At 43.2% G+C, this 24,493-nt stretch overlaps 1 protein-coding gene across 2 annotated transcripts in view; it reads left to right on the forward strand.

The window, feature by feature from the left end:
• The window catches only part of LOC146868106 (uncharacterized), a 230,857-nt gene that overhangs the window by 126,777 nt on the left and 79,587 nt on the right, over nt 1–24,493 (forward strand). For both annotated transcript variants that reach the window (XM_085608951.1, XM_085608950.1), the window contains 3 exons: nt 14,981–15,110; nt 22,191–22,412; nt 22,748–22,874. In XM_085608951.1, coding sequence (XP_085465077.1) covers nt 22,250–22,412; nt 22,748–22,874 — 290 coding nt within the window. In that variant the 5' untranslated portion in view covers nt 14,981–15,110; nt 22,191–22,249. The remainder of the gene's footprint in view (nt 1–14,980; nt 15,111–22,190; nt 22,413–22,747; nt 22,875–24,493) is intronic.

Raw genomic sequence — 24,493 nt, forward strand, 5'->3', positions numbered from 1 at the left:
AGGGTACCCTCTTGGGCAGCTAATCACTTGTGCATTGCCAATGCTCAGGCTTTGCTAGTCAGATATGATAGAGCTCATTATGATGAGTTGGAAAAACCTATCCAATATCTGCCTGATGAGCATAAAGCTAAGGCAGATGATCTCATACAAAATGGAAAACTCATTACGAATACCTCGATCAAATGTGCATTAGATGCAGCAGACACAGCAGCACGTACAGTAAACACAAGCATGTTGCTACGCAGACACGCATGGTTAAGAATATCAGGTTTCAAACCTGAGGTACAGGCCTCTATTCTTTTTTTTTTTTTTTATTAAATTTTTATTGAACAATAAATCAGTTACAAGCATGGGCCTACACCCACCAGGGCCGGCCGCTAGATGCAGAAAGGATCGTACATTAGTTCAGGCAGTAGGCGACTCCTGGGGCCCAGCCCCGTAAATGGCTCCGGATAGTTCGAAGGAGGCAGGAGACATAAATTTAACATAGATAACAACTAAAAAACAAAAGGCGAGGCATAAGGGCAAAAAAAAAAAAAAACGTGGGTCAGGCTACATCCGGGGGACTCTACTTCGGACCTTCAATTAGCTATCAAGAGGAAGGAGTACTGAAAGATCGGGGGGGGGGGTAACGGGAGAGGAACATCTATATTCGATTATTACAACCAGTTGCAAGGAACTATCAAGGGTCAGGGGGACAAGGCAATATCGGTGTCCACAAGGGGGGGGAGTACAGATACCCCCACGATATGCGTTCCATTGCCCCCAAATTCTACCCCATGCCCCGGGTTTACCACGGGCCACATACACAGTCTTCTCCCTGAACATACACCAATCCATGTTCTCCTTCCATACTGACACGGTGGGAGGCCGCTGGGAGCCCCAAAGCTGCGCTATATCCCTCTTGGCAATCATGTTCCCCAGGGCCGCCCACCGAGTCTGAGCCGCGTTATAATCATTGGGCTCCCACACATTCAGGACACAGCGACGCACCTCCGGCAGGCCTCTATTCTTAATCAAACTTTTTACAAAGAACACCTATTTGGCCCAGCAATTGACACCACGCTGGAAAAAATGAAAAAGGACACTGAGGTCGCAAATTCCATGGGGGCTTTACAATTACCTGCTAGTAGAGGTTCCTTTCGCCACTCCATTTACAGGGGTGGTTCCAAAACTGTTAACACAGAAAATCCCTCCTCCTCTTACAAGGGCAACAATCAATCGCCCTCATAAAGAGGATATTTTAGAGGAAACAATGGTAAGGGAAGAGGCAGAGGCAACTCCACACGCACCTTCCCTCCCCCCTAATAACAAACAGTGACTTGCTTCCACTACCCTCCGATCACTCCATTCCTGTCAGGGGAAGTTTCTCTTAATTTCGCCCTGTCTGGATCACCATCACCTCAGACAAATGGGTTCTGCAAATTATCCAATATGGTTACTGCCTTACAGACACTCCCCCAAACATTCTTCCTAGATCACATGCAATGTCACAGGAACATCTCGCCCTTCTAAAAAAAAAAAAAAAAAAAAAAAAAAAAAGAGATTACATCTCTGTTAGAAAAAGGAGCAATAGAGCCAGTCCCATTAGACCATCAAGGAACCAGAGTATACTCCCCATACTTCTTAATTCCCAAGAAGGAAAGATCTCTCGGGCCCATACTGGATCTCAGAGAACTCAATCTATACATTCAATCAGACCACTTTCACATGGGCACTCCTTCAACAAGGTGACTTCCTGTCCACTCTGGACTTGAAGGACGCCTATTTCCTTATCCCTATACATCCTGCTCATCGCAAATACCTAAGGATTGTGGTAGCAGGACAGCATTATCAGTTCAAGGTGCTCCGATTTGGAGTAACAACCGCACCCAGAGTTTTCACCAAGTTCTTAGAAGTAGATGCACTTCAAGTTTGAAGACAACACATTCACGTCTTCCCATATCTGGACGACTGGCTCATAAAAGCCAGCTCTCAAAAAAGCTGTCTCCGTCACACTCACAAAACAGTGCAGTTGCTCCACGATCTTGGATTCACAGTAAACCTGTCCAAGTCTCATCTACAACCATCCAACACACAGGTTATCTGGGAATCACAATAGATAAACAAAAGGCTTTGGCCTACCCCAATCCGACCAGAATCCACAACATGCAGGCTCTGCTCTGTCAGTTTCAGCCTCAACACTCATTATCAGCTCGAGTGTTCATTCAGTTACTAGGGTTGATGGGGCCTTGCATACTAATAGTCCCTTACGCAAGACTTCACATGCGTCCCCTTCAAGAGTGCTTAGCATGTCCATGGAACAAGGCTCAGGGTCGGTTATCGGATCTAGTGTTGGTGGACGGCTGCACCCCTTGCTCTCTGCAGTGGTTGAATACACAAAACGTTTCAAAAGGGCAATCCTTCATTGACCCGGTTCCACAGATAGCGCTAACAGCAGACGCATCGCTCACTGGTTGGGGAGCTCATCTCCAAACACATACGATTCAGGGCATGTGGAGCATGCAGCAAAAACAGCTCCACATAAACCATCTAGAGCTGCTAGCAATTTTTCTAGCGCTCAAAGCGTTTCAAGTTAATCTAGTAGGCCAAGCTGTCCTGATCCGTACAGACAATATGACCGCAATGTACTACATACAAAAACAAGGGGGGGACACTCTCCAGCTGTCGCAACTAGCACAGACCATCTGGAGATGGGCCATACATTGTAGAATGTCTCTCCTGGCAGAACCCCTTCCAGGAGTAAACAATTCGATTGCAGATCTGCTCAGTCGTCAAAGACAACAGATCCACAAATGGGAACTCCACCCTCAAGTTCTTCTACCATTCCTTCAAATGTGGGGCTTTCCAGATATAGATCTGTTCGCCACAAACCGACACGCAAAATGCCCAAACTTTGCATCCAGACATCAACACCCATTGTCCAAGGGCAATACATTATGGATGAATTGGTCAGGGATATTTGCCTATGCTTTCCCGCCTCTCCCACTCATACCATTAGTGGTTCGTAAGCTCAGACAGGCGTCCTTGACATTAATCCTAGTTGCTCCCACATGGGCTCGACAAGCCTCACCAAAAACTACACCTCACTCCCAATATGCTCACTCAGAGCCATGGAGAAATAAGACATCCAGATCCCAGCCATCTCAACCTTGCGATCTGGCACCTGAAATCTTAGAGTTTGCCTACCTTAATCTTCCTCCAGACTGTATAAATATTATCAAAGAGGCTAGGCGTCCTACCACAAAAGCATGCTATGCAGCAAAGTGGAAGCAAATTGTTATATACTGCATCCACTGGGCGCTTCAGTTCAAAACATCATTTGCTATTTACCGCATCTGCAGTGTTCCAATGTAGTGTACTCTTCCATATGCTTACATCTTGCTGCAATAGCTGCATATCTACAGAACAGACAACTGTCTCTTTTTAAAGTGCCTGTCATCAAAGCATTTATGGAGGGACTTAAAAGAATAATTCCTCCAAGACTTCCACCTGCTCCAGTGTGGAATCTCAACATTGTCTTCACCAGGCTAATGGGTCCACCCTTTGAACCATTGCATGAATGTGAAATACAATTTCTTACTTGAAAAGTAGCTTTCCTCATAGCTATCACATCTCTGAGGAGAGTGGGTGAGCTTTAGGCACTAACCATACAAGAACCATTCCTACAAATGCATCAAAATAAAGTAGTTCTGCGAACCAACCCTACATTTATACCAAAAGTCATTTCTGCCTTTCATATCGACCAATCTGTTGAGTTACCTGTGTTCTTCCCTCAACCAGATTCTGTGGCAGAACGTGCTTTACTCACTTTAGATGTGAAAAGAGCTATTCTTTACTATATAGAAAGGACAAAACCTTTCCGCAAAACAAATATTTGTCGCTTTTGCTCCATCACATAAAGGCAATCTAATATCAAAGTCCGCATTGCAAGGTGGATAGTAAAATGTATTCAGATATGCTGTGCAAAAGCAAAAAGAACTTTAACAATTTCCCCTAGAGCACACTCCACTCGCAAACTAGGGGCTTCTATGGCATTTCTAGGAAACATACCCATAGATATCTGCAAAGCTGCAACATGGTCTACACCTCACACATTCAGAAAACTCTATTGTATAGATGTGTTACCAAGACAGCAAGCTAGTGTGGGCCTAGCAGTTTTACGTACACTATTTCAAACCACTGCAACAGTTACAGGTTAGCCACCTCTTTAGGAGATAATTGCTTTATAGTCTATGCACAGCATGTGATCTACAGCTCACATGCCTCGAACGGAAAATGCTACTTAGCCAGTTTGCATCTGTTCTTGGCATTAGAGATGTAGAGTCACATGCGCTCACCCACCTCCCCTGGTACCTATACCTGTTGCAGTTAATCTTACTTAGATACATACATACATGGACATCTCTTACTACTCTTACTAACTCCACTACCTCATGACTGGGAAAGAGTTCTTCGAACAAAAACAAAGTGCAAACATCCGGACCCAACAGTAGATGGAGGGCTATGCACAGCATGGGACTCTGCAGCTCTACATGCCAAGAACAGATGCATACTGGGTAAGTAGCATTTTCCTTACTGCCTTACAGATTGTGTGTAACAAGGGAAAGCTTATAGTCATGAGGTGTCGGCTGTATGATTTTTACCTTGCTGTATACCTTTAACTCCTTGCACGCTGGTTCTGGTGAGATCCTTTCGTTAAAGCAAATTCACATAAAAAAAAAACAGAAGGGTATAAGCCATATGCAAATCAATAGTGGTAATTCTACCCTGATTACCAGGAGGACCCCACTCGTGACTTACAAAAAAAAATCTGTTTGTCAATACAAACAGATGCTTTTTTTTTGTCAAAGTGCCCCATGCCATGATATTACTTTTAATGTTGGCCAAGCCCCTTTTCTTTAGACGTGGCTGGTCTAAAGAAAGGGGTACGGCCTCCATGAATGTGAAAGTGCCACATGGGCCCTAGTAAACAAGCAAATATTTGCAATGCAATAGGTGTCGCATTTTTAAGCTATTGCATTCCCATTAGCTCAAACTCTCGTAAATGCGAGACCTATAGCATTGCAAATGCTTGTTTTTGTATACTTTGAAACCTCGGTTAATGGCATTTCAGAGATTGTAACCACTCAGTTGAATAACTCTATGACACCGTACGAATAACCTCCCGCTTTTTCTTAACCATAAGCTTACCTTCTTTCCAAAATCTTATAGGCACTAAGGTTACCAGTTGACTCCATGCCAAGTGTGGGGACGATGGGGGGCGCACCATTTGACAGTCTGGTTTTCTTTCTGTGAATGATTGCAATCTCGAATTTTAGTCCAGTTTATTCTATTATTTTAAACAGTACTCTCTTTCATAACAATCTAATGACTTCTGAAGTTGAATGTAGTGTTCATTGTGATATCGAGTCACTGGGTAACCTTAGTGGAAATAGAATAGCAAGCTTCCCTAAAGTATTTGCCAGACACCAAATTTGTCCTTCCTCTCTACGAAAAGTCTCCGCTCGCATCCAGTAAAGAACAAGCATTGAAAATGCAATAGGTCTCGCCTTTGATTAAATTAAAGCCATATGCTTTGCTAATGGTATTGTATAGCGAAGCAAATGGATTCAACTTAATGAAAGGCGAGACCTATTGCATTTTTAATGCTTGTTACCCGAGTACTCTCGCTGACACATTTATGGTGACCTGACATCCACACACGTCTGCGCCCACGCAGCCTCACACTGACTCCCATCAAGCACCACCTACAAGCCCCCTGAATCCTGGCCCGTAGCAACTTCTAACCTTCTAGACTGGCACTGGGGCCACAGACAGCTCTGCCAAAAGTTGGGAGTCAGTAACAGCGTAGCACAGTGGATGATTGGCGGTTTCACAACAGACTCTGTATAGCAATTAATACAGTCTCACAGACAAGAGCAGTGGTTAAATGTGATGTGCCTGGGCATGTGCAAAAGGATTCAGCTATACCAAGACATTGCATGAGACGTATTTCCCAGCGCCTACAACTCTTTGGAGAAACTGCAGAAATCGAAAACGGGTGCAAAGACAGTGCATATGGCCACACGAGTACTGTAACATATGAAACATGTATTTGAATATACATTTATATGTGTCGTCCATAAACATGTTGTCACATTGCAGTCTATTCTGGTTTGGCACTTAGCATCAGGCATTTACTTAAATCCATCCCCCTAACTGTAAAAATAAATAATCTGGAAAAGGTGAAAGTCCAGTTGTCCATCACAATACAAATCTGGTGCATCTACTACAAGTAAAAAGTCAGACACGAAACATACAACCAGTCACTGCTGGTTATCAAAGAAGAGAAACAGCCACTTACGGACTGGCTCAACGCCGATATATTTAAGCTTATGACAGCCACAGACCTTCCTCAGTAATACTGCGAAAATGAAAATTTGTGTCAAAAGCACGGTCTCATTCTGTCCAAATCTCATGGAAACGTTCTGTCGATAAATGCTCATAAAGCAATCTCCCTTACCAATCAACAACAATTTAGAGCGCAATGTTCAAACCCAGAGATCGACCTTGAAAGCACGTGTAATGCCATGATAACAGTGCCTCACCCGGTTGTTTAGAACTGTCAGCTTCAGGGATTAACTAAAGCTTTCACTGTTTATAAAGAGTGAATACTCTCCAAAAAATCTTGAAATTACCTCTTATATCAACATCTCAACGTGAATTTATTAATGTACAAGATGTCTTCAATGCTCCTATTGATTCATAGCGATGTCTTCAGCTAATGCTAAAAGGGCCATCTGTGGGAATCGACAGAAATCGATGTTAGCATGAGCTGAAGCCATTTTTAGGTCTCGGGACCATCCGGTCGGCAGACCGGAAGTCCGGAGATTTAATGTCATTGAGAAGAGGGGCTTGCACCCGCCCCTCTTCTATCCTGTTCTCCATTGGCTGGCCTCTTAAATGCTGGCCAGCCACTGGAGAAGAGGTCCAGTCACTCCGTTGAAGCCCCGTCTTTTTCGGATCGGGGGGCGTGTTTTTTGCGAGAAGTCTCAGGGAGGAGACAACAGCAAAACACGCCCCCCAATCCGAAAATGACGCTGCGTTTCTCCGAGGCAGTTCTTCTCAGCCTCGGAGAAAGGCGGTGGTGTCTTCCGGTGCCCTCTGCTTCTTTATGTTACTTGGGAGTTCCGCCCGTCCGGAGTAGGAAAAGTAGCGCATCCAAGCCAGGGAAACCGAGGAAGTCACATCCAGGTACCGGTCGCGTAACGCGCCGCCCGAACATTTGGTCACTAGAATCTCCCCGACAACTTCATCACAATGCAACGCAGCAACTCTGGAACCCCTTAAAGAGAACTTCCCGGCTCGGGTTTCACTGGGCGACGTGCCCTGGCGGAGGGAGCGCTGCACGTCGAAACTCGAGAACTGAGGCCCCCCACTCACTCTTCACACCGAGCTGTCTCCGAAGACAGACGCACGTGGGTCCTGGAGACACTCCCGGCTTGCAAGGCGGAGAGCGGAAACCTGCTGTTAACCAGTCTGTCTTCCGGATTGACCGCCGCCGGCTGCCGTAGCGAGGGGACGTTCAGGACGAGTGGGTTTCCGTCCTGTCAACAGGCGCTGCTGCGGTTCATGAACTGCAGTCCCTTTACAATCAGCTCAGCGGGAGGATCGTTGCAGATGTGTGTTGAAATAAATCGATGTTCGTCTCCCCTCCCCCCCGCAATCAACAGTTAATAGGATTATAGGTAGTGCTGCAGAAATTGTTGCATAGGTAATAATTGCAGTCGCTTCTGTTTTGGAGACACAAGTTACATGAAACAAGTTTGGATTGATTTTTTTAGGCGGTCAGTCCCTAAGAAACGGAGGTCTGGCTGGTTAATGCACCTGCTGCTCGTGACAGGTGTGTAGCCAGTGCCTCAACTTGGCCCGTTAAGGGAATGATTATTATTGACTTAAGGAATCATAGCTTTTGTTCTGTGTGCCACGTTAGCCGTGGGCTTGTTTATAAATTCACTTAAAGTTCTGTTAATTTTTTAATTTTTGCTTTTCAAACTTCCCCTTTAACTGACTTCTAATTCTAGTGTCTATCTAGTGGACTATACTCGGGCCACCTTTTTCCTGCACAAACATGATTTTTCCTCAGTTTCTGCATATTCAGCCACCCGCGGCGTAATTTGCAGATGTTAACAAAAGTAATTGTAGTTCAAAGTCATCAAAGTGCTGCACAAGGGGTGCAGCGCCACACCTGACCCATTACACATTTTAACTGGTCACCTCTCCGTTGGTGTACACCTTATTCAGGCATTTAAGGAGTTAACAATGCTGTTCAGATTCCTCAAATATCCACACTTTTCTGGGCTGAAGTGAGGAATTTAACATGCAGCAGGAATACAAAACATATGGTAGTTCAATATAGTTCAAAGAGAATGGAAAGAAATTATTTTTCATGAACATGTTTTTTGCACAATTTGCACATTCATGTTGAGATCACAAGCTTTGCACTGGAAGCAGCACATCTTCCAGGAGGGCAATCCGTATTTAGAAGAATTCCAGACATATTGTATTGTATTGTAATTGCATTTATATAGCGCTTACTACCCCTGACAATGCGTCAAAGCGCTTTTTCGGCGAGTAGCGGCCTACTCAGGGACCCATAAAGGATTAGTGTTGAATTAGTATTGTGAAATAAGAAGTCATTTTAAGTGGTGGATAAGTTAGTCAGTTATTTGGATTCGGAAGGACAGAAGAGGAAACAAGCATTTACAATGCAACGGTCTCGGCATTGTTAAAGTTAGAGCTATTGGCATTGCTCATGACAATGCCGTTTCTTTAAATGTTTTAAAAACAAAAACATAAACAAAAATAATGTCATGAGCAATGCCAATAGCTCTAACTTTACCAATGCCGAGACCATTGCATTGTAAATGCTTGTTGTTATGGCAGCCATTTTAGTTAGCCACGTGCTAGCCATGTGCTTCTTCCGTCTTTACTGTTGCCTGCTTTTCTATTCTGCTCGAGTCATCAACTATAGTTAACTCCTTCAGCACGTAGTCAGAGCAATGTATGCTCAAAGGCCTGTAGTTGCTAGAATACACCTGCAGTTTGTATGCCCCTCCCACTCTGTTGACTAAGTGGTTTTTACTTGTCCATATATGTGAACAGCTATTCTTGTGTATACTTTTACCGCCTCTTTCTGAGTCTTCATGCGTACTCAGCTGTAATATGGGCATAAAAGCCCCATGCTTTCTGTTTTCATACATTGCCCAAGGGTTCTGTATTGACTGAGTCCCACTCATGAGTAATAATAAACTTATATTTTGATGTTACAGCTTCCGTGCCAATCTTTATTTATTTGATCCAAGGATTCGTGAACGACAAAGGGCGAACCCCGGCATTGGTGGGTTCCTAAAAGGCTAAATCCGACAGAAGGAGGGACTAACAAGCCTGTTTACAAATCGGACGCCAGCATTTACGAAGGACACTGACACAAGTCAATGGCAAATATGGCCAGAGAGTGGGCCGAGCTTCATTACATACTCCACTACAAAAAGTCTCCCCTAGGGCAGCGCATGCGCGCTGACTCTAGGCTCGACCTAAAAAAGTCCGTGCCAGGTGCATCTACTGTAATACCACGAGCAGCTTGGGCACCGGGCACGGACGTGTCGAAGTCTGTAGCAGAGCAGAAGGGTGAGAAAGGGTGTAAAGGCCGGAGTAAAACAGGTGCTCACCCCTCCTGCCACAGGAAGGAGAAAGTTCCACTACATGTTCCAACGTGCCAAGTACTGTTAATTAAAAAAACAGTCCTTGCTGACAGTTTCGCGTGACAAGGGGTTACTTGGTTTTGCTCCCCCTATATTTTGCTAAGAAAAAATCAATCCCTCTAAAGCAAGAAAAAGGGTTGGTGAAAGTGGGAGTTCTTGCCTTGATATAAAAAATAAATGTAGAAAGTTCTTACTCAAATGGGATAAAGCGTTTGTGGCGAAAATCTAGATTTCGAGCCAGTAATGGTAATATGTTTTAAGGGGCGTTGTTATTTGAAGAACTGCATATTATATTCAACTTTTAGATAAAAGTTAATGCTTGCCAAGAAGATTAAAATGTGTCCCATTTTCAAATACATAAATATCTTAATAACTTATTTAACCTCCAACACAAAACTTACATTTCAAATCTCAAATGTTTGGTAACAGTTACAAAAAATGTCACATTTAAAAGCTGTCAGCTTTTACAACAGTTATTCCTGGCTTCCTTGAATTGGTCTTTAAGATTTTGCAAGTGTCATTTGGGAATCACATTTTAAAAGGATAGAGCCATCTTGTCCGAAGCAGATTTCCCAGAGACAAGTTCTTGTTTAACAGTCTGAGAGCTACCAAACAAATCTGTCTAGGGGACATCTGTTCAACTAATTAAGGAACAGTTCCGCATATCCTTCGATTTTCTGGCCCTAAGAAAGAAAATATTGTTCCTGCTACACCTAATGTGTTATCAAAAGAGAAACTACAATTCCCAGAATGCATAGAGCTCTTCTGTAAAAATACCAGGTGTCGCTCAAGGTGTCGGGTGTGGCAGAAGGTGCAGAGAAACCGAGATATCCAGGACCCCCTCGCCCACTCCTACCGGCCCCCTGTCTGCCTGGTATCTCTTTAAACACCTCCCACTCTCTTTGGTTTCTCACTCGGGACTCTCCCTTGAGTGAGCCCCGGGTGTTTAAGTTGTGTTATTATATTGTACCCAGGTGAGGGCCCTGGTTAAATGATGGGGCAGAGGCGGGGCTGATTGCGCCCACCCTCCTGACCCCTATAACATGCCCTGAGGCCCAGCCCCTGTTTCCATCTTGAAAGACGAGTTTCTGTGGAGGAGAGAGTTGGTTTTGACGGCCTTCTTTGCCTGCAGGAGGCTGATGCGCCTCTCATAGGCTGGCTACCTTGTGTTAGAAGGTTGTTTGTAATTATTACTTTTTAAACGTTTTGATTTTTCTTGTAGGCTTGAAATCCGAATAGCTGATTGGTGAAAGAACGGGTTTGATTTCCTCATTCCTAAAATAGTTTAACTGTTGTGTTCAATTTTTTCTTTTTTTTTCTTTTTAACATTTTGTTTTTCTTCAAAGTTTAGTATTTTAGTTTCATGCAAGGAAACTTCAAAGGCGCTTCTTGCTATGGGATTTAAGATTTGAAGTTTCCTGTGGGATGCGTAACACAGTATATGCCTAGCAATTTTGCACATGATGCATTCTGGGAAACGTAGTCTATTATGACGGCTACCATTTGCGCATTGAACGAGATGGTGTAGTAGAGCGTGTCGTATTGGAGCATTTAAATAGCAGGGACACCTACCCTGTGTGGGGCGGTGATAGGCAAATACATAGTGTAGGGCAGTAGTCTTCAAACTTCTTAATGTCGTGCCCCTCACATACAGTTGTGCTAAAAGAAAATGGGCAATGTTTAAATCAGTCAGTGTTTGAAATGGAAGAATAGTAATGCAGGTACGGTCTAACAGAGTACCTTCTTGTTTTTGAGAAGTACCGGTACTCTCCCATTAAAAGTATTACTATTTTTTTTGAGAAGTGAAGGTACTCTTCCTCTCAAAATAAAGTGCGGTACTGAGTACCGGACAACCGGCCCTTTTAAAGCACTAGTTTAAATAGGTGTAAACATGTTTAAACATTGCAGTTACCCCTTTTACACATACTCCCAGTAAAGATAGAAATGGCAGATGGCCCATTAAATATTTGCCATTCCTTTTTTATCACTTAAAAAAATGTGTGATGCTGCTCTTGGTCAGAGCCTGGTGCCCCCTTTGGGATCACTTAAGCCCTTCACCGCCGGGAACTCGCCCTCCAATTTGCAGACCTCTGTTGTAGGGTGTGCGGTTAGAAGGGCAATTTTGTTTCTGAACCTGTGTGGAACTTTTTTTTTTTTTAAACTTTATTTGTGATTTTAACAATACATAGCAAAGCAGAGTCATACCAGGTACAGCATGTCAGTATCCCACATTAATATTCAGTTTCCAATGCATCTTATTACTTCCAATAACTTATTCGGATGAACTTAAGTCAACAAATAGCAATGACACAAGATTATTAGTGATAGTACCTCAATCTCCCGTTTGTACCAGCTTGGAGTATCGCATACATTTTAATGACTTCTCACCACTCTCTTTTATGGTACTGTCTGTGGGGTAGAAGTATTTGCATTATCGTGGGCTAGAAGATATCTTTGCAGCGGTCCCCAGATGTCCTTGGGCTTAGAGGCAGGAGGCAATAGTTCAGTATATGTGGTGTTCTGCTCTTGACAATACATCAAATCTGCAAGCCACTCCTTAAACTTCGGAGCCCGGCCCCTCCCCCATCTACAGGCCACCCTTCGTTTTGCTAATAAAAACGATATAGCTACAAATTTCCTATACTTTTTAGGCATCTGTTCTGTATATCCTAATAACGCAAGGAGTGGATCTCTGACCAGCATACTATCAATCATTTTCTCCATCGCTGTAAACACCTGTTCCCAGTACTCCTGTATTTTCATACAGTCCCATGCTAAATGCATAAATCCCGCCCCTGGCTGCCTACATCTCTCACATCGGTCATTATCCGTTAATTTAAATCTGAGTTTCTTCACTGGCATATAGTATAGTCGATGCAGATATTTATAGTGTATCACCCGCAACTTGCAACTAGCTGAAATCTGCGCTGTTTGGAGGCAACAGTAATGCCACTGCTCATCCGAGATGTCTCGCCCCATATCCTCCTCCCAGTGCTGTCTGGCTGGACTAACAAGTCTCCCTCCATGCGTGCGTATTGCATTGTACAAGCCGGACACAAGATGCTTTCCATCTTTAGACCCCAACATCTGGTGTAATGGTTTCAGACATTGCGGTTCCTGCGGAAAGTCGGGGAGGAGCGACCAACCTGTGTGGGAAGTTATTTCATATCGTGCATGACGACCACAAAGGCCCCACATCATAAGTTTGTGTAGTTGAATGAATGCCCTGCACACGGGGCTTCAGTTCATAATGCGGCACCCCCGGGATAGGCCGGGTGAGGAGGCAGAGCCCTACGGGTGGGAAGAGTTTCCACAGCGCAATGTTTACATGTTATTTAATGCGAAATAGAAACGCTCATGTGATGTACAGACATAGCGAAATTCGGATTCGTTCATCAGCAGCTAGGAAACATATTTTAGTAAATTAAGAGGGATATTAAAGAGGCGAGAGGAAACATTAGAAGTTATGTTAAAAATATATTGCCTAAGAAAACGAACTAAAGGGAGCTTCCAACCAGGGATGTGATTAAACCATGAGTTCCTGTCAGTGAAAGCTGTAGACCTAGTTAAAACTATTAAAACACTTGCACTAGTTAAATCTCTTTGCGAGCTTAGTGGAAAAAAGTGTGCTCACTATCATTTCGAGTCTGAATTCTGGGCGCTTATATAAAAAGGCGCTTGAAATATACTATGCAAGCGACCTCAACAGCCAAGAGTCGTGTGGTCCAACGCCGAACGGGTGCTCTGACTGGGGTCAAGCTGCGGGGAGGACCGACCCCCCCAGCTCCCCCCCCCCCCCCCCCCCCCTTGCAGGATACTGCAGGCTGAGTTGCTTGCTCGCGCAGCAGGGAGTTATGGTACAGTAGTGTGCGTGCGTGACGCGCCATGGCTCCGAAACAGAAATATGGGCCGCTTTAGCTGCACGTTTATTAGCTGTCATTTTCTGCCAATTTTGTGACACCACGGCAACTTCTATAACCACACTTATTAATTGCCCCAATTTGGCCAAAATGGAGTGATGATAAATCTCTCGGCCTGTTTATCAGTTAAGAAAAGCTCTCGGCATTGCGCAAAGGCAGCCGCTTGTTTATAATTGCATCGCACTTTCACTTTAAGTGAAAGCGCGATGCAAAAGTAAACACGTGGGTGCCTTTTATGTGCCGTCATGGGACGTGAAGGGCTCTTTAAATGGCGGACAGAAGATGTGCACGCGGGGACTGCCTTTACTGGCGGCGAAAAATAAGTCCCCAGTGTATCACGTCGCCAGTAAAGCATCCAATCCCCGTGTGCACATTTTCTGTCTCGTTTGTCTCCCCGCATGCATGCTGGAATCGTATTGATTCCAAAAGGCCTCTGCATGGCAGAGTAGCGCATGCGCTGCTTTCGCCAGGCTGAGACCTAAAAAGCCACATTTGCCTTGTTGGCAGTTTTTAGGTTGAGCATTCGAGACCTCTTGTGTATACTTATGTGTATGTACTTTGCGGCCTCTGGAGATCATCCCTAGGAATTGTCTGCTTCCGCTTAGAGACTCTTTTTCTGTTCAACTGTCTCTATTTAAGTGTCTTGATAGAAAAGGACCAGTAGAGGTCAGTTAAATACCAGAATTGCTTTCTGCTGAGACTTTTTTTTTCTTCTTCCTTTTTTCCGGCAATTGCCTCTATTTAACTTTCTTGACAGAAAACGACCAGCAGAGGTCAGTAAAATTCCAGAATCACTTTAGCATGCTCTAGATTCCAGTCCATAGAAAATGTCTTCCACAAGCACTCGTAGACCATGTTTTTTCAAATCTTATATTTTCAGTGATATGACCACCGAAGGCCCTGTTTTTGTATCAAAAACTGAGCTTTGGGCTATACCATTGCCCGCTGGAAGGCAATATTTCTCTCCATGTGTTCCCATACCTGGTGTGTCGCGCACTTTTGGTGCTTACGTTCCCTCCATGTTAAAGAACAGTAGATGTTTCAGCACCCAGGCCAATGTGCTGCATAGCTAAATACATACATATAAGGTCCCAAAGGCGAGACCCATTGCATTGCAAATGCTTGTTTCATACTGTCACCAAGTGTCTATGCTGCCATTACTTTATGTTGTCAAAACTTAGTCGAATGTTATTCACTTGTTACTCGATCTTGTTAAAGTCAAATTCGTTTTCCAGTTTTTGTAACCTAGTCGTATCCTTTCTAGTCATTCTTGTTCCTCAGTACTGAGACCTACTCTGATCTTGTGTTTTGCAGATAATCTATGCTGAACAGCCCCTAACTGACAATCAGCGTTCCCTATCCTCCTACGGCTTAAAGGACGGTGATGTGGTTGTCCTGCGGCAGAAGGAGATTGTTGAACCCCGCCCAGCAGCTCCACTCCCCGGTGAGAGATCTGCCGCTTGTCATGCAGGGCATTGTATACTTTGAAAAGACACGACTCTTCACATTTTTTAAAATCACAGAATTATTTCTGCATACTGCATTAATACTACTTCTGAGCTTACCTCCCCAGACTGTCACACAGTTAGTTTTATTTTCATACGTGTCACAACTAGTGCAAGCAAACAGTGACGTTATCATTGTGGGACAATACCCTGAAAAGGGCTTCAGATATATGAAAAAGCGATTGTAAATGAAACTGAAAAGTAGTGTGTTAATTATAAAGTACGACGTTGAGAGTCCAGTTTTGAGACGGGCAGACCCAAACACTCAATGTACGCTCAATTCATTTTAATATGCTTGGTAGGAATTTCCATTTCACTGTTGTTCAGTTCATCTGTTTTTAACTTTTAAGTGTAGCGTCTTAATCCCATAACATTGTTTTAAATCAAACAATGTTATGGGAATTAAAGCAACTATTGCAGAAGGCTTTTTAAAGGTTAGTGGTGACTCAGGATCAGAAAGATGAGTTCATTAGTCTGAAATAAACGGTATGCATGCTGGCCAGTGTTATTGTTGAGATGATACAGCAACTGAGTAAGTAGGTCATGTGTCCTGCCTCAGCTGAAAAGTAACTTTTTTGCATCGTAAAGCTTCATAGTGTGCTTTTTTTTTTAGTAGTAGAATTACAATGGAATAGACATTCATGCACAAGTGAATATTCGAGATCTCCTTGCTAGCACATTGAATACATGATAGCCTTTTGTTAAAAGGTATGCCATAGTTTGTAGAAATGGACCAGTATAGACAAGGTGTTTGGGAGCAGGTGGAGTGATCGGTTAGAACAAAGTGACATGACTGTTAATTGTAATTGCATTTATATAGCGCTCACTACCCCTGACGAGGCGTCAAAGTGCTTTTTAGGTCTCGCCTGAGCCAGCGCATGCGCTGCTCCGGCGAGACTTTAAGTAAGTGGGCTTCAAAAATTCGACCATACGCTTTTTGTGTGGCCTAAAGCGTGCGGTTACGCGCACAGTTCCGCGCACAGGCGCCATCTGACTTTCCTCTCTTGTCATGGCTCATTAAGCGCATCGCTCGCGGGCACCCTTCAGCGCACGCACATCGCACATCACTCGCCAGACGTGCCTCTTTGTTTTAAACTTTTAGCACGAGGTGCCATGGCTTTCCTCTCTTGCTTTGGTTTGGCTTGCAGACTCATAATCCCCGCCTCTTCACTCCACTCGTGACCCAGCACAGCCTCGGAGCGTGCGTTTGCGGAAGGTATTTCCAATGCTTTTTTTTTTTTTGTAGTATTCAAGTAGTTTCGACTGTGCTCGCCTGGAAGTGTGAACATTCATCTGCCGATCCTGGGTGACTTTGTATAAAGTGACATAACTGTAGTCCAGCTGTACCGTGTATATATGTGCCTATGTCTGCTTGTGCCATGCGGGTACCTCTGGATACTCGTGTTACTGGCGCCTAGAAATGTGCCAGTTTGTACTTGTGAAACATACGCACCTGTATATACTACTATACTGTGCCTGTACCTCCTGTCCCCTATAGATGTGCTAGTGTACATGTGTTAAATAGATTCCGAGAGTGTAATATAACACTCGAGCCACCAGGTCATTATGTATGTACATGTATATATTTTGAAATGCACGTTATCTCTGAATAGTATAATAACGCTCTTGTACGACCTAGTACCTATACATCTGCTAATGTATATTTTTAAAATACGAGCACTTGTAGATATCATGAATGTCGCACTTGTGCCACCAGGTCCATATAGTCGTGCATGCATTCACTTGTTGAATAAATGGACCCTACAGATTGTGTACTATCGCACATATTTCACCTAGGCTTGGGCATGCGCGAACCGCTAGCGATAGCAGGATCACACTTTATTCCAGGTGGTCCATCTAGACATACACAGACATACTTAATACGCTGTGTTCCAAACTCCCCGCCCCCGTGCACAATCGCCCGCAAGTCGGGTGCTGTCTTAATTTTAAAAATCTAGTGTTGTATTCACCTATTTAAATAGCGGCCGCGCGTCTCATTGCGGGCCGCTTTCGTCTTCGATATTTCTCTGATCTGCTCCGAGCGATACCTGTTGCCCTTGTCTTAAAAAAATAATGGTGGTTCTGCCACAATACTGTATTTGTGAGCCCTGGGAGCAACCACTGTAATCAAAGGCACAAGTGCAACGTGCGGCAGCTTCCTCCTGTTTCCTGTGCCAAAACTCGGCTGCGTCTCTCCTTCCATGGCACGGGACTGCCGTGATCTGGTTTGGGCAGTTGGCTGCTTCTCTAAGTGGCAGAGGTGCTCCCAGGCTCTGGCGTCTCATTCACTGGGAGCAGCATAGCCCCATCACGCAGCGCTCCACATGCCTGCCTTTCCCTTTATCTCCTCCCAAGTCCCGCTGCTCTCCCTGGCACTGGCCTCCAAGCTTAAAATCCCAAGGGACTGCTGCTGCTCTACGCCTGTGGTACAACAATCGGCTTCACCCTTGAGGACAGGGAGGGCTGATGCCGATGGCGAGTGTCCGGTTTCAGGGCATAAACCTTGTCAGAATGTAAAAGCCTCAGATATTAAAAAAAGCTTGCATGTTTCATGTTTTTGTATTTTGTCCCTTAGAAACGGTACAGGTTAACGGGTAACAAGAAATATCATACAGTGGCGTCACATTGTTACATTTATTAATATTTAAATTCAAAGTTAAGTTTAATGGGTCGTTTTAATATGACCCACAAGTGAAGTGGCCAATCCATACTAAGAGTTGATATGTATTGATAGGCAGACGACGGGAGTGCGTTGCTTAGAAGGGGCCATCAAGACAGAGCCTGAAAAATAGGCTTTTCATCCGTTGCTGAGAAAGAAACATCTGGGGTCTCCAGACGAAGATAAGAGACAGTCAGCCTAACAGAACATTTTAGATCACAGCACACTGTAGAGAGACAGTCTACAAGCAGCATGGCTCCGTTGCATCTGTTAGGATCTGTTTGAACAACAGGTAGTTGGCTAAACGTCAGGAGTTTGATTTCAGCTCTAACATTAGTTGGATATTAGTTCCAGAAAGGTGGGGTGCTTCGCCTGAAGAATCACTCCGTGAAAGAAGTCGGTTTCTGCTTGGTTCAGCGTCACAACAGTTGTGCTTCAGCAGGATCGATTTTATAGTTAGGTAAGAAGGCCTTTTACTGTTTGAGGCACAACACATGCAATGCACATTTTAATTGTATCCATGTCTCAGAGCAGGTACAGTCATCTTAGGGTTGTCGGTGTAATAAATAGACTACCAATCTGGCTGTCTATTTGTCGTGGATTACTTGCACGTGTGCCAGTGATTCACAGAAGGCCCCATAACAATAATTTACAGCAGTCAAAAAGAGAGCCTCCAGCTTGATTCTTTGGAGCGAGCTAGGCTAAACTAAACCTAGTGTTGTCCCTTCCAACACACTGCCGCCAGGCCATTTAAACACTCTTTAAAGAACCACTGCCAGCATCTGTCCAGCAGCCCAAATGCCCTGAGTTTCTTATCCCTCTGTACACCTAGCACTCCATCTGTACACTCAGCAGTCCCTAAAATACAACGAAATAAAAGAAACAATGCTGCACTTACCGTGTTTCTTGGCACCTGTGTTTAGCAGATAGCGGTAGTGCAGCATTAATAGATAAAGTGATTTGCTCAGGATCACACAGTTTGCTCAACTTGTTTAATGTTCAAAGCTGCATAAACAAGCTTTCTAGATCTGGGCAGGCATGGCGGTAAGCCATTGCAAACTGAATTTAGGTCACATTGAAAAGGCTATCTCTCGCCGAGTGTATCCTTAGCATTCCAACCTCTTGAGCACGTGATCGCAAACATATCAAAATGCTCAAGGCTGGAAGAGCGCAGTGTATACTGATATTACACAAAACCGCTTAGATTCTTAAACAGCCGATTACACCGATGAACACCACAGACTACACCCAGGATAATAAACTGCATTGCTAAACACTTATAAGGTCCCAAAGGCCACTGTACTGTAAAGGAAAGCACATAGATAAGACACTGTCATTTACAACGCCAATAGCTCTAACTCTTGCAAATGTGATACCTATTGCATTGCAAATGCTTGTTCAGGTTAGTGGTGGATTAGTAAAGTGAAAATATGAAAAGTAATTTGAGTGGTGGATATGTTAGTCAGTTGTTTGGATTGAGAAGGATAGTGGAGGGATAGAGAAGGGAAAAAGGTTTGCATTTATATAGCAGTTGCTACCCCTGATGAAGTGTTCAAGTGCTTTTTCGGCGAGTAGCACGCTACTCCGAAATCCATGAAGTATTAGTGGTGAATTAGTATAGTGAAAGATGAAATTAATTTGAGTAGTGGACATGTTCGTCTGTTATTTGGTTTGAAAAGGATAGTGGAGGGATAGAACGGAAGGATTTAGAGTTTTTCTTCTTCTTTTTTTTTTTTGTTTTGGTGCTAATAGCATCAGTAGGAGGAGATTTGGGATGAGTAAAGGGGAGGAGGAGGGGGGCGAGTAAAAGGGAGGTGGAGGGGGAAGAGTCGGAGGGTGGGTTTAGAAAGGCTTGTTTTGGGGGATCGGAATAGTAAAAAGAGGTATGAGATGATGCAAGGAGGGGTGGTGTAGGGAAGAGTCTCAAAAGGGTTATTTTTGGGATCATAGTAGTGGTATGGGGTTTGGGATGAATGATAGAGTGGGGGTAATGGATATAATGATAGAGGTTTAGGGTGAGAAATAGTGTAGTGCATTGGAAAGAGTAGTAGAAAGAGGTTTGAGATGAGTCTGAGTTGACCTAGAGGATATATTGAGAGCGGTATAGGGTGAAAAATAGGATAATGCATAGGATATGCTGAATTAGAAGAAAAGTAATAAATAAGTAAAAGTAATAAATATATAAATCCAAAAGTAATAGACATATCCATAAGTACATGAAAGGTATATAGCTGCATAAAGGAAGGTAGTATATGTAGATTAAAGATGCATTAAATAAACTCTGTCTTTCAAGTGTTGTACTTTAAATTAGTTTTATTTACGCATATATATATATTTTTGTAGACCAATAGTGAAGCAATTGTAGATAAATAGTTATGATAAAAAGATGTACTTATTTATGCAGTCACTTATATACATGCCTACATACATAGAATAATGTAACTATCAGTAATATGTACATTTGTTAAGCAGAACTAATGAATATCTATATATAATATTTTTTTTAAACTTAAGTATCCTACACATTTATACAAAGCAATATATAGGTACATATCTATAGTAGAAATAAATGCTTCTATACAGAGATATGCTATATTTATATCTGTTCGAGTATGGTGGCTATGTGGGGAAGAGCCAATTCTTGAGTAGTTTCCAGAAGAAAGGGTTATCTGTGGATCTTATGTTGGGGGGGGGGGGGGGGTAAAGAGTTGCATAGCTTGGCTGCTTGAACAAAGAATGATGTGCCACCTATTGCTTTTTCTTGTATCTTGGGATTTTGAGGCGAGGTGCCACTCTAGAGCGGAGGTTCCTTTGTTGAATGCGTTTGGTGTTTTTAATTCTGATGAAGAGTGCTCCTGTTTCATGTATTGGTTTGTGGGTGATACAAAGCTACTTGAATGTGGATTTTCTGGCTACTGGTAACCAATGCCAGGGCTGTCAAGGCAGATATGGTCTTGCAGTTTTATATGTAAGAGTAGTCTGGATGCCGAGTTCTGAATCCGTTGTAGTCTTTTCATGGTTGTTAAAGGTGATCCATGGTAGAGGCTATTGGCATAATTGAGTTTGGACAAAAAAAGGAAGCTGGTAGCCTAGATCTTTTGTGGAAATCCCTAATAGGGGAAGATCCGGCGCAGAGTTTTTATAGTAACAAAGCTTGATCTTGCTAGTTTGTTCACTTGGGCATTCATCAATAGCTTGGAGTCCATGGTCATTCTGAGGTTTCTTACTTTCTTCGATATTTTAGGCGGTGTTCTCAGATCATCAGGCCACGCCACGAGGGGGTCATGTTGTTTCCATTTGCCACATATTAGTATTTCTTGTTTTGGAAGCATTCAATTTGAGATGGCTCCACGTCATCCATTGATCCACGGCTCTGAGACAACTGAAAATTGGCGAGTTTCCAATGTCTTTGGGGTAGTGCAGTTGAAGGAGTATTTGTGTTTCATCTGCATAGCTATAGCACGTGAGGTGAAATTGATTTGATCAGTGCCGGTGATGACTTCATGTAGATGTTGAAAAGCATGGGTGAGATAATAGCATGGAGGGACCCCTGCTTTTGTGAAGTACGGTTTGGACGAGAAAGGGGGGGTATGGATGACAATAGTTCTGTTGCAAAGGTGGGACGTGATCCAGTCTAGAGCAGTCCTCTCTATGCCGGCTTCGTAGAGTCTTTGTAGCAGAGTGTCATGGTCAACTGTGTCAAAGGCAGCTGAGAGGTCCAAGAGAAGTAGCGCAGCAACCCCGTTGCAGTCAAATGTGTTCTTCAGGGCATCCCAGATGGCAAGGAGGGCAGATCCGGTGCCTCTTCCTTGACAGAATCCTGTTTGGAATTCTGAAAGTATGGCATTCTTTTCAATGAATTGTGACATCAGCTACTTAGCTTGTTCTGAGCAAAAGTACCTGTTGTGCAGAGCAAAACTTTAGATGTGGACCCCAATGTGATGCAATGCTGTTGTTGCTAAAAAAAATTACATTTTCATTTAAATCCTTATACCGTTTTATGACTACAATTGAGTTGTAGAAACGTAGTCTTGAATTTGACTGAGATAATCAGCAGCTGCACCATAGGTTTGGATTTCTTAGTGTTACTTGGTTATATGTTTATGTGAATCACAATAGTCCTTGAATAGGAGGCTATGTTTGTGTATTGATGTCTTAGTTCTCCTCTGAAATTATTGGACAGGAAGGCAATTGGTCGACAGTAATCTAGCGGGATAAATGTTTGCAGCAAAGGAGAGTGGAGATCCAAGACTGAATCACTAAATTAAAACAGTGAAACTGGCTTAGATTATATTATCATGTAGTGATCGTTTCCCTTTCTTCACTGCAACACGAATACTGATAATTCATTTTTTGACAGGTGTGCCCAGGATAGACTTCAGTAGCATTGCTGTGCCTGGGACCTCTGTCCAGCATTCAATGAGACCACAGCGCCCATCCCCTCCTGACTCGACTACATCTCCTCAGGGACTGGACAATCCTGCCATGCTGCGGGAGATGCTACTTAGCAACCCGCATGAACTTTCTCTGCTGAAGGAGCGCAATCCACCTTTGGCTGAGGCTCTGCTCAGTGGTGACCTCGGTAAGCTATGGATCTAAACAATTTGATCTATCATCTGGTTAAGCTAGGAACCTAACTGAGCCTGATTTTAACCCAATCGGAATCTTAATGCAGATCTAATCTATGGTGCTTTTTTTAAATCGAAAATGTGCTTTTGGCTAAACAGCAATTAAACTTAACACTTGTTGGAGTATCCTTTCACAGATGGAGCTATCCTTTCATGAATTTTCATTGGAATGTCCCTGAATGTGGAATACATGCTTTGAAATGGTGCTCTGACATATCAAGTAAATTATATGAAATGAAAATTATCTGGTAATTTGAGCTGATCATGTCTAATGGTTTTAATGTTGCAGAGAAATTTACCAAAGTGCTGTTGGAACAGCAGCAGGAAAGGGCCCGGCGGGAACAGGAAAGGATTCGTCTATTCTCTGCGGATCCCTTTGACCTCGATGCGCAGGCCAAAATAGAAGAAGACATCAGGTAATTCAGGTGTGACTTCGTATTGCCTCGCTTCTCTTTTGGTGTTAAGTCCTGTATTATGGAACTACCATATTCCTTGTTGCTTGCTTAAATTCAAGCATAGTTCCTTCTTGACACATGTAAATGCTATTTGTTTGCTGGGCTCCATACTGAAATTTGGGCAGATGTCTCCTAGCAATAATGCATAGCACAGTTTATCAGTCTGGTGTTTGCACATGATGTTTCTTTGCTCCATATTTCTTTCACATATTTTGAAGTGACTTGGACTTGTCCCTTGCCCTATTTGGTCATACAGCTGCAAATTTCTCAGAATTGACAGTAAAAATTGAGACCTCTTTACAGCTCATATGCCATGTTACGGGGATTTTGGTAAAGCACAACATCCACCAAATTCAGCAGCACCTACTCGATCTTTGGTTGGTGCAAATTTGTGATGCCATGGGACATGTGTAACTAGACTAATTTTGAAATGACACATATGGAGATTTTACGCACACATATAACTTAAATGAGTTACCAAATCAGTGAAATGGTTAAGTCACTTCAGACAATTACTGTTGATGCCTAAACAGAGTATGATGTATATACGATAGCAGTACTACAGACTTGTGAGTCTTGAAGTTCTCAAGGCAAACACATGAGCACCGTTCAATTTGATAATAAAGATTATGAAGCCTTCAACACTTGTGGAGTCTAAATACTTCTTGAATACTATTGCGCAGCAATGATCTCAAAGACATATATGTGCAGTAAGGAGCATGTTGAATAAGATTACGTTAGTATATTATTTTTTAGTGCAGCCCATCACAAATTTTGAGGGCTGCATATCTACCGGGAAAGCTGCTTGGTAGTATTCAGTGTTGCACCTGTTCCCTGATGGTGATGCACCAAAAGAGTGAAAATATTGAGGTAACTCTTTGAGTGTGTGTTAACTTTGACTTAGATGCTTTTTGTGAACAATTTTACAGTTTAATGATGGTTTAGCCCAAAAACGAAGATGCTCCTATGGGGTTATTAGGTCATAACACCTAATCTTTAACCTGTGTCTACATGTTTGTACCGCTACTTAAAAATTTGATTGTGCTATTTGGCTTGGAATCTGTCCGGTTTTGTGTCTATTTCGTTTGCCTTGTTATCATGCTGTTTGTGTTCTACATATCCGTCTCTTCCCCACATGTTTACCCACTTGATATGTAACTTAATGATTGTGGGTTATCAGCAAGAAAATACTCGGTGAATGGGCTCATCTTATAACTTAACATGAACTGGTGCAGGAATTTGGAGCTTGGTGGATCTGTGTTGTGCCTTTGGGTTTTCGTTGGCAAGTGGTGTGCATGTTGGTGTCTGGTTCTCTGATAGTGCACTCACCGGTTAGTGGAATTTAACAGCTTGCGTGTGCGTTTACTTGTGTTCTATATCAAGTGGTGCGATAGTGGGTGTTATTTCTCACAACTTTCTTCCCCTCATCCTATACAATCCAACGGCAATAGCTGGCCTTGAGTCATAACACACATATGTCAAAGTCTTGCTGAATACCCTGGGAGTGTGACAGGGTAATTGGAAGACACCATTTTGTAGGATTAGAGAAGTGGTAGAACTTCTAAATTGAGCATTCACCT

The sequence above is a fragment of the Triturus cristatus genome, chromosome 1_2, assembly GCF_964204655.1.
Source record: "Triturus cristatus chromosome 1_2, aTriCri1.1, whole genome shotgun sequence".
Lineage (NCBI taxonomy): Eukaryota > Metazoa > Chordata > Amphibia > Caudata > Salamandridae > Triturus > Triturus cristatus.